The following is a 12017-nucleotide window of genomic DNA, read 5'->3' as shown; positions in this document are numbered from 1 at the left end:
TTTATTGACTTACAAATATCAATTTATCAATATTTTGATTTATCGTGACACCCTTAATGAATACCCCATGTAATAACCTCTATATAATTAAGGAGGAATGTTGAGATGCTTTTATATGGAACAGTAACCGTTGTAGTTCAGTCTTGTTCACAAAGTGTATAATCTATTGAATAAACTTGCGTTTAAATGCATGACACAGTGAACTTAGTGAACAAATTTTGTTTATTAGTCAATCTCGTTACTCAATCAGATCTTTCACAGCCACTCCATAGAACCTTCTGTCAAACCTGTGAAGATCCATTGAGTGCGGCATTAAACAACAAACAAGTATTTGTCACAGAGTGACGAAATATCCCCCGCCTGTACACCATAGTACCAAATATGAAGACAATCCAGCGATTAGTTCTTGAGATATTGTGGCAACACCGTTTTCCAACTCCAAAAACAGATTTGCCTGCTGTGACCTTGAAAATGGGGTCAAGGTCACCAAATCTGACAGGTGTATGCGGTGTCTGTATATACACTATAGTTCCAAATATGAAGACAATCCAGCGATTAGTTCTTGAGATATCGCGGCAACACCGTTTTCTAACTCCAAAAGCAGATTTGCCTGCTGTGACCTTGAAAATGGGGTCAAGGTCACCAAAACCGACTGGTGTCTGCGGTGTCTGTATATACACCATAGTTCCAAATATGAAGACAATCCAGTGTTTAGTTCTTGAGATATCGCGGCAACACCGTTTTCCAACTCCAAAAGCAGATTTGCCTGCTGTGACCTTGAAAATGGGATCAAGGTCACCAAAACCGACTGGTGTCTGCGGAGTCTGTATATACACCATAGTTCCAAATATGAAGACAATCCAGTGTTTAGTTCTTGAGATATCGCGGCAACACCGTTTTCCAACTCTAAAAGCAGATTTGTCTGCTGTGACCTTGAAAATGGGATCAAGGTCACCAAAACCGACTGGTGTCTGCGGAGTCTGTATATACACCATAGTTCCAAATATTAAGACAATCCAGTGTTTAGTTCTTGAGATATCGCGGCAACACCGTTTTCCAACTCTAAAAGCAGATTTGTCTGCTGTGACCTTGAAAATGGGATCAAGGTCACCAAAACCGACTGGTGTCTGCGGAGTCTGTATATACACCATAGTTCCAAATATGAAGACAATCCAGTGTTTAGTTCTTGAGATATCGCGGCAACAAACAGGTGGGACGTACGGACGGACGGACGGACGGACGTACGGACGTACGGACGTACGGACGGACGGTCGTGAATACTATATCCCCCGCTTCGCGCTTTCGCGCGGCGGGGGATAACAAGCAAACAAAACTCAGCATGCTCAGTGCTGAGTGAAATGAATATTGAATGGAAACAATGTGTAACCTGGCTGAGTGTGCCCTAGTCTCTCTCAGTCCCTGAACCATATTATTTTCCCTTCCGCCCAGCACTTATTATAATGATTTAGCCCTAAATAAAGCAAGTCTAGATTTTCTACAGGTTCATGTTCTGAATGTTGATAAGATGAATAACAATTGAAAATTTCAGTCACAATTAGCATGATTAGTTAAAAACGAAACACAAATTCTGTATCAGGAAACTCATTTCTATTACCATGATTACATTTATAAATATAATTATCAAGCCTTAAAGTTTAATACTCTGTCAATACTATTGCAATGATGTGGGGCACTATCGCAATACTATCGCAATAGTGAAAAGAAGCTCCGATAGTCACCCCTACCACACCATGACACAGCTGACAGTGTGAAACACTACATTCTCTCGTAAAACATTGATTGGCTAATATCCACAACCACAGGCAGGAATTTTTCTAGACCTGCTCACAGGCGAATATTCGTCCCAAGTCTGACATGTCAGAGGCAACGACAGTAAACACTTCCACTTTGAATAGAGAAAAATCCCAATACTTCAGGATTTATGAAAATATGAATGTTAAAAAATCAAATTTTAAACAATATCACAGTCAAAAGTGCTCAGTTTGGAATTCAAAATGAATACATGCCTGAGATGTTTAATATATTGTAAGATTCTGCTATGGTTAAACATGGGTCGAGCACCTGTCTTAGCCTTGCTCCAAGTCTCTACTTCATGATAAGACTATGGATGTATAGTATATCTACCCTTGTAATAGGCAAGTCTAGATAAGGGGACACTTATTGATTTGTGTAATCTAGAAATTATTATCTAAACTAACAATAATTGCCTTAGAGACTTGTGCAAGTCTACACCGGTCTCCACAATGCATGGTGCCATGATTGGTGCCGAGATATTGATGCCTGCATATGTTGGTGTGGCAATGTTTACCATTGTGAACATGACCCATCACATGTAAGGAATCAATTATCACTACATCAATAGGAAACGCAAACAAACACTGAATAGGAATCTCCCTAAACAAACACAGAGGCACTCAATAGAACCATATCTACTGACTATCATTATCAGTTGTAGACACAACCAGAGGTCATGGCCGGAGGCTGAAGGGGCTCAATGGCCACAGGGATTTACATGGACAAAAGCTTTCAGAAAAAAATAATATAATTTTGATATAAACAAACAAATGAAAACAATTGAAAAGGAGCCCCAGTGAGATGGGAGATTCGGAACCTGAACCTGTGTAAATCTAGACTTGCATCATTTAGGGTTATAGCATTAAAGTAAGGGCTGGTGGGAAAGGAGTACTAGTTTAGGAACTGTGAAACAGAATACACACTCATTCTCGTTAGATACCATTTTTACGAAATAAGTGGAATGTCTATGGTATCCATGGTATCTGACCGGGCGAAAGCAAGTATATACAAACCCCTCCACCCCTAGGCGTTCGGGTCTCCAGGCAACTATCTACACCTGCTCAGAGACCGATATTCGGTCCAAAGACAGCAGAAAGTCGTTCAAAATTCCTAAATCAGAATTTATATATCATTTTAATATATCTAACTCATAACAAACTTTATGGCTTTGTAAAATAACCTGTATTTCACTGACAACAGGACTAATAAACATGATAGTTTTTACCTATGCATTGAATGCAATCTTAAAATACAAAGTTCAAATTTCTCTGAAATTAAGAAAATAACTAAAAAAAATATCCTAATTTTGGACCAAAAAAATTCTCCAAATTTGCCTGCCATGAGCACTTAGTTAAGAGTCATAGTTGCATCCCTTGTCTTGTAAAGTGTCTTAAACTCCATGACAGTAAATGACAGTTATATCAGACTAAATAAGGGCTTCCCTGGGGGCATGTTCCCAGGATAGTCGCAACCATGACCTCGTGACCTCCATGACCTTGTTACATCAGTAATCAAAAGGTAATGGTAACCTCTTTGTTGATCTAGAAGTGTTAACCCTTTCCAGCGACACCGATCATCATGAAATTCTGCCCTGTCTACCAATCATTCTGGCCCACAGAAAGTGCTCACTGACCCACTGGTGAATTTATGACCCGACATTTTGGTAACAGCAGCAGTAATAGGCATGTCACCATGGTTACTCAATCAGTATTATTCAACTTTTGAACAATAGTGAACCTGTGTCCAATGCATGTCCTGTGAAACATGCTCCAGTAGTAGTGGTACTTCAGGTTTTCATGTCTTACCATGGGCATGTTATGTCAACAGGGCAGATATTGTTTTATTACGTTTACTCTCAGTCAACTCATTAAATCTATTGTCTAAACACAATTATGATGCCTTGAAAATAACATTACCTTGTACCCACTCTTGTAACCACATTTAGTCTCAGAAATAAAGTTATCATATTATAAAATATATGTCTACAAAATATAATCCAAATGGGGCCCAGGACAATGCTTAACTTCAGAGAAATATAGACTTGCCCAATCATTCTGGACTAGTCCTTTCTTAATTTAGTGACGTTTTGTGTGTGAGTGAGGGACGTTTTGTGTGAGAGTGAGTGACGTTTTGTGTGAGAGTGACGTTTTGTGTGAGAGTGAGTGACGTTTTGTGTGAGAGTGAGTGACGTTTTGTGTGAGAGTGAGTGACGTTTTGTGTGAGAGTGAGTGAGTGAGTGAGTGAGTGAGTGAGCATTGTTCAATGCCAAAGTCAGCAGAGAGGCTGTACATTGTTACAGAAGGTCAGCACACCTATATTTCACCAAAATCTTACAAGTCATAATTTTGTTCACTTTGTAGCATGGATATTGTGTGCGTCATCACTATATCTAACTCATGGGTCTGCCTCTGATTAGCATTATACCAGCCATATCAGGATGACCTGTAGACATTAGATTCTGTGTACGATAAACCAATGACTGAGACCAATGACTGAGACCATTAGCAACCATCCCCACCAACACAGTCAGACACAGCAGCTAGCTACGTCACTGACGCCCAACCACTTCAGCCAACTCTCAGGACCAGCTAGGGGAACTACTGCATCCTGCCATCCCTCAAAATTCACCCTAGTCCACTAGCCTGAGACTACAAAACTGTAGCAATGTCATCGCTTATCGCGATATAGATACATTTTTTATGTGAATACGGTATCAACACAAATTAATGAATATCGATACTACCGTATAGGGGGCTCTTATTAGAATATTATTTTGGTGAAAAAAATGGAATTGAAAGATAAATCTCGTGGTTTATGCTGACAGCCTGAAATGTTTATGTACGACAGATATATGTTTCCAGAATTTAATTGCCAATAATAAAGGGTGCATATAACACACGAGTGCGTATTATACGCAAATAGGGGAAGGAAGCGGTGCGTATTATATGCGATAGGGGTCGGAAGGGATGCTAATTGGGATTGTTCACTAGCCAATATATCAGCAAATCTCGCCATGGGCGCTTATTAGAGCAGGGCGCTTATTACGTCGAATACGGTAAATCAATACTTCACTGCCCCAGAAATGCTAAGATTTGTTGAGATTACCATTGTTCAGATGGATATTACCCTAAGGCAGAAAATTCAATTTTAAACATTTATGAGCCGAAGTGCAATCAGGATAATGTTGCATCCAAAATGCACATGTGTGCGTGGCTGCTTGCACTAGTCCTACCTCATGCAGAGTATTAGTGCTGGCCCACGGAGATACCATGCCACAGTTTAACATGAATACCCCACTCGGACACAGTATACTGACTCCGTGCTGACCAGCCCATGTCTTAGCCCCTTAGTGCAGAGTGCCAGGCATACTTTAGGTATGACACTGCAGGGGATCAAACCCCCAACATTCCGCTCTCTGCCACTGACAATGGAGGGGGTCAAACTTTTAATAGTTCAGCCTGGTTTATATATAGCATTAAATTGATTAATTGCAGGTCTAAATAGGAAATTTTATATCCTACACATACAGAATAACAAATTTTGTTGTTAATCGATACATCAATATATATTGTATTGTGATACTTATGAGTCAATATATCAATACTTTCTGATCAATGACACCCTACAAAACACGCTAAATTGTGCTGGGGACAAGTCAAAATACAATGTTTCTTGTCCTTGCCAACTAGTAGCAAGTGAGGTTTGTAATTCTGAACTGGCTCTCAAAGCTTCATTATTGCCATAAATTGGAATTTAATCAAACTGACAGAAAATGTGAACATAACATTCAAACAAGACTAGCTCGTAGCTACAAACTTTAATGTATCTGGACTAGTTTCAAAAACAAATTTCTAAGTCCACGGACTAGTTGTTGCAATGTGTAACTGGCATGACTATACACCAGCCAATCAGCTGCGAGTATGTCTGTTTCGCGCAGTATCACACAAAGTATCTGACAGCAAACAAAAGGTCTTGATTCGTTTGAAATCTTGACTCCAAAATTTAGAAAATGACACCCCAAAACATATGAGTACCGACTCCCATCTTTACATTACAAGGTCATGTAAAACCCGGGTATCTATAATATTAACACATGATGAATGACAATAATATCCATACGCGAAACATGTCACACCTGTCACGATGACCATACATAATACTTGACATGTTCAAAGTAACAAGCTGTCGCGCGTCAACTGTACAGTGTATGAACTATACACCAGTCACATCAGCACACAACAAACAGACCTGTAGACAATGGTAGATTGATTTTGTGAGGTGTTTGTAGTCTGTCTTACAGACCCTGATACAAATATATCAACTACAGCCCATGCAAGTCTATAATGTTTGGCAAGTCTAGATTACTGCAGTATCAGAAAATGAAGAGAATCACTGGGCTCCCTTTTTATTATATTTTTATTAAGATAACTGAGCAACTGTTTTTTCTGTACGATATGTTCATTTCAGAGACTATATGTTAGTCTAAGGTGTTTGCTGAGAAGCTGGTAACGACACAGTCTTGGCACAAAAACATCAACTTTGATCATCATGATTAGCAACCATGGCAACAGACAATTTGTTATTTTAATATTTTTTCATTATTATTTTAATTTAAGGGGCGGAGAAAGGGAAGGAGGAGCTAGGATTTAAAAAAATAATTTGAAAATACTGAAAAAATAGGTTTTCTTGTCTCAGGTGTTAAAACATTTACTAAGATATAAACAATAATTGTTTGCTGGATATCCTGAAGTCCTTATAAATGTTGTGAAAAAAAGATTGATTGGCTCCTTTCTGCGAAAAGAAATGACTTGAAATTAGGTTAATCCGGCACCCTGCCAACATGGCCAAGCACGACCTCCCATTAATTAACTGTCCCCAAGTTCATGGAGTACCTCCAACGAAAATAGTTACCGTATTCGACGTTATAAGCGCCCAGGGCTCTCTCAAAATAAGAAATAGAGGGCTCTTATTAGAATATAATTTTGGTGAAAGTGTTGAAAGATCGTAAATTTCATGGTTTATGCTGACAGCCTGAAATGATACAAAAGAAAAGTCTGTGCGTATTAAACACGACGGATATTTTTTCCAGAATTGAATTGCCCATAATTAAGGGTGCATATAACACACGAGTGCATATTATTCACGAATAAATAAGTCTTGTGTACATTGATCATTTGAAGGGTGCTAATCTGCTAATTAGGATTGTTCAATAGCCAATATATCAGCAAATATCGACGTGGGCGCTTATTATGTCGAATACGGTAAGTGTGTTCCCTTTTTCATATGTTTGATGAATTACATTGAACTGAGTCCTACCTTAAATTCATGCTATAAGTGAATCACATCCATCAACAGTTAAAACAAACGGATGCTTTAAGGTTTCTGTAATTATATTATTGCAGCAAACAGTCTCATATTTTTTTAAATTATTAATGTCTTGTGGCCTTTAAGCTCCTTCAAGGTTTTGGTCATCGTTCAGTGATCTGGCAATAATTGATTACTTATCACATTAAACAACAAAAGGGCCATGTCTTAATTCCACACGGGCCACTACCCCGGCTGTCTACAACTTAAGCATGTTAAGCTTGAATTAACTCAGTAACCATGACCAGTGTTTGGTGTGACTGATTGACCCCTGAACAGGAAAAACAGACACATCCATACAACTTGTTCAAAGTAACTGTTACCATGGTTACTAATTCTACCCCTCCAAAACTATCGCAAACTATGTGTTATTTAATGAAACTAGAAAAAGTGGCAAAAGCATGTGGCTGGAGTGGCTGGAGCAGAGATTTTAAATGACTCGTAAGGTTTTCACAATCCATTATCAGAATGGTTTGTTGCAAAGAAAGAGCCACCCTTTGCCCTATCTTCAATCCGTCAAGGCGGTTCTGGTAGTGGTAGTTTTACATGTCATATTGTTTGTTTGTTTATTTAATGCCGCACTCAGCAATATACCGGTCTGTAAATAATCAAGTCTTGACCACACAATCCAGTGATTGACAACATGAGCATCGATCCATGCAATTGGGATCGATGACATGCTTCAACCAAGTCAGCAAGCCTGACCACCCGATCCTGTTAGTCGTCTTTTACGACATGTATGGGTTGCTGAAGACCTATTCTACCCAGGATCTTCACGGGCCACATGTCATATTGAGAGGAAATCCAGGTGAAATACATGACACAGTATTCACATTAATTTGTTTCCTTGTATTGGTTTTGCATGCAGATCAGTTTTGATGGGACATTCTTTCACATCATTACCCAATAGACCATGTGTACTATGTATCTGTAGGACACACCGTATTTGACATAATAAGCGCCCAGGGCGCTCTCAAAATTAGAAATAGGGGGCTCTTATTAGAATATTATTTTGGTGAAAAACAACAGAATTGAAAGATCGTAAATTTCGTGGTTCATGCTGACAGCCTGAAATGTTTATATACATCAGATATATTTTTCCAGAATTTAATTTCTATAATTAAGGATGCATATAACACACGTATTATACACGAATAAATAAGTTTCGTGTACATTGAACAATCGGAAGGGGTGCTATGTGGGATTGTTCACTAGCCAAATATTAGCAAATATCGCCGTGGGCGCTTATTACGTCGAATACGGTATTGGTGACAATCAGCATAATCAGACAATGTGCTTGTAAGCAACTAAATTGAAACCATGCTAACAGACAAATAGTGTAATGATTGCTTTGTGAACCAATGACCCAACTGGTAGATGATGTTACATCTTGTCAGGTATGTATTTAATGCTATAACCCCACGTTTTGAAGATGGTAACCTTGAGGATTAAATTTAAAATATTGTTTATGTAATAGAAATTAAGCATGATTAATGATTCAGAATGACTGATACAGGATAAAATACAACTCGTATCCTACTGTATGTCTTGTCAGAGCTCCAGATAACTTTTTAAGCAATTGAGCTTTTATTCTAAGGTGTCTAGGTTAATTGGGTTATTACATTTTTTATTGTGTAACCAATATTTTTTTCTCTCATGTATTTATCACTCTATTGGGTTTTTCCCAAAATGAGTAAGCATTTTGAGATTTTAAAAAATGAAATATGTTTTAGATGTATATAACGATCCTAAATATAGGCTTGACTCGGAAAGTAAATTAGGCCATAATTTTGTTCCGTTGTATACATGCTGAAAAAAATTCATTGGGTATTTACACGTGCTGTTTTCAAACAATTGCGTTTTCCATTTAATGCAAGCTTTTCTGTTCGCAAGTTAATTGAAAGTAATTGGGTTTTGAATAGTTTTGGGGGTATGGAGGTATTTTACACAAATATGCAGCTTATCTGTAGCTCTGTCTTGTCTTTTCCAATGTCCTACAGTACTAAGAGATGTTAAGTTTGGCCGTGACAGATCAACTACACTCATAAAAAAAAAATCAAAATCAAAGTGTTCTTTAATGCATGTTTACATGTCTTACTTTTTTAGTAGTATACATCACACATGTCAAAAGCCTGGCAATATTATCTGCAGCATGGGTAACATGAGATGTCAAATCGTGAATTGTGATTCCTATTTTAGGAATATTTCATGTATTGAGGTCAAAACGTTTCATAATCACTCCGTTTATTGCTCCTAGTGTACGAAAACATGAGTAGTATCTACAAGTACTAGGTCAAGCTTTATTATCTGTGAATCATACCTATGTACAGACCCCACTTTCACCATCTCATAGCCATTCATGAGGAGGTCCAAAAGTAAAAACAAGACCCACATCTTGATTGTTGCAATCCCATAGCTCATCTACTCTTTCACCAGCTGTTCACTTGCAAACATTTGCTGGTTGCGTATATATATATATATATATTAGCAACCGGTAAATGTTGGCCAGGAAAGACAGTGCGGGAGTACAGACAGTACATAGCTACGATTATGCTGCTAATAGCCTATGTTGCCTACATACATTTGCTACACAACAGTGATCACTGGTGATATATATATATACCCGTTGAACACGGATACTGAAACTTGACACTGCCAAACAAAAGAAATACAGTCGTCACAGAATTCACCCTACACCTGTGCCATTGAAGATATAACAATGATTCTTTAGATTTAAAACAGGACACGTGATACATGTTTATGTGCAAACTGAATATCATTTATCTTGCATCTTCATCGTCATATTCATCAAACGATGACTGTACAAGCATTCTCGCGACCCTTACCTCTTCAATTCCTTGTAAGACCAGGAACGCCACCAACGGCAATACTTTGATAATATCCTCAAGTGTCATAACTTCTTCTACATTCGACTTCTTCTAAAACGTTAGTGTCACAGGGAACTCATATATAGATAACGGTGTTTGTGTCTATCCCTTTGCTTCACCTTGACAGAGAGTTGACCCTGTCAAACCCGGAAGTGAACCCTAGCATGTTGGAGTGATTTCCCTTTGAACACAGGGGCCCTGAATGGGTTATTTAGGTCGTTACAACTGAGGTGGTTGTATTGTGCGTGTGAATAACTGACTCTTTGATGATAATTTGGGAACAATATACATAATTTCATAAAATAAAGAATGTAAGAACAAAATACGAAACGTTGTTTGCCTATCCGCATTAAAGAGGTTGACATATGGAGCATATGAAGCCATACATACATAAATGAAATACAGGTAGGCTATTTATATTTTTAGTGAAACATAACTTTAACAAAGGTCACTAGAGTTATCAAGTAATAAAAACTGCGCCGAAGGGAGAAAGACACGTACAAGTACACTATATAACTCGTGTCTCAGGATGAGTTAAGGGCGTGACGGTAAAGTATGTTAACAGGTTATGCAAGACTTGCACAAGCCACTAAGGCAATAATTATTAGTTTAAATCATAATTTCTAGATTATGTAATGAATAAGAACAAGTTGTGTCTATAAGAGACTGGAGTCCTTGTCCACATATCAAGACTTACCTATTAGGAGGATAGAATTACTACACATCCATGGACTTTTCTTTCAGTAAAGCCTTGGTGCAAGGCTAGGGCGACTCCAGCATTTTTAAAAGGGAGGGGTCAAAAATATCAAAATCCTCTCAGATAATTTTACTGCCTACTACATGTGGGTTCCGTTTACGGGTCATCCATCACTACTGACAATTATATTTTATGAAATAGTATCATCTTAACCAGCTACTCTATCCTTCATTGATGCTCTCATAAATATATCCATTATCTATTAAAGAATAAATAACCGAATCTTACGAAATTTAAAAATATTAACTCCGTGATTTAAATGAGTTTCCGTTTCATATACTTGTAGTCGCAATTAATAGGTTGTTTGTATGCATTTGAAATATGATTTAATTTAATTCCAAAATATGCGACGAAATTTTAACATTGGAAACTTTCGGCTCACGTCACCCCTTTCAAATGAAATTTCAGGTCCCCAAATAGGTACTGACACCCGGCAAATCTAAAAATGCATGTTTATCTCCTAACTGAATATCCTGTTATTCACACGCCTGATTATGCTTTACCGCAGGACACCAATAACACGTACTTATTCCATGGGTTGTTGATTTAAGTGTTAAAGAGGTCGCCTTCTCAGCAATTTCGGCTGACCTGTCCCTCTTTGGGACTCATGTGCGTGAGTAGCGTATACTTATCTATTGCGAGGTTTGGTATTCATAGAATTTCTTTTTTTTTGTATTGATATGGGATAGCGGATCTAGCTGCAACTCTTGTTTTAACCGAGGCCGGGCTGGGGCATGGTCTTGACATTCCAGTCACAATTGAGCAATGGATTTAGGTTGCTAAACCAGTTCATTTATAGCGCGGTGACTAATTGCTAATGAAATAATCCCCCCAAACCCCCCTACCCACCCACCCCTATGATAATAAACACTTAGCTGTGCAAACGGTCCTTGAGACGTTGATCACAGATTGCTAATTGGTTGTGTAATCGTCATCGGAAGTGATCGGCTAAGGTGTGATCAGCTAAGGTGTGATTGCCTGAGGTTGTGTGTGCCTGCTTTCGTATAGACGGTGTCGACCATTTTCTTATACGGTGCATTCCGACTTGTCTAGTCTGTCTTACAGACCCTGATACAAATATATATCAAATACAGCCCATACAAGTCTATAATGTTTGGCAAGTCTAGATTACTGCAGTATCAGAAAATGAAGAGAGTCACTGGGCTCCCTTTTATTATATTTTTATTAAGATA

The 12017-nt window shown here is 38.2% G+C and overlaps 1 protein-coding gene across 1 annotated transcript in view; it reads right to left on the bottom strand.

The window, feature by feature from the left end:
• LOC124130848 (vesicular, overexpressed in cancer, prosurvival protein 1-like) overlaps nt 1-10214 on the bottom strand; it is a 28945-nt gene extending 18731 nt beyond the window's left edge. The window contains exon 1 of the mRNA XM_046493880.2: nt 10026-10214. Coding sequence (XP_046349836.1) covers nt 10026-10094 — 69 coding nt within the window. The 5' untranslated portion in view covers nt 10095-10214. The remainder of the gene's footprint in view (nt 1-10025) is intronic.
• Between the last annotated feature and the right edge of the window lie 1803 nt (nt 10215-12017).

This window comes from Haliotis rufescens, unplaced genomic scaffold (genome assembly GCF_023055435.1).
Source record: "Haliotis rufescens isolate VD_foot unplaced genomic scaffold, xgHalRufe1.0.p SCAF_10, whole genome shotgun sequence".
NCBI classification, from domain to species: Eukaryota; Metazoa; Mollusca; class Gastropoda; order Lepetellida; family Haliotidae; genus Haliotis; species Haliotis rufescens.
The sequence above is the reverse complement of the archived record's forward strand: the minus strand, read 5'-3'. Positions and strand labels throughout refer to the sequence as shown.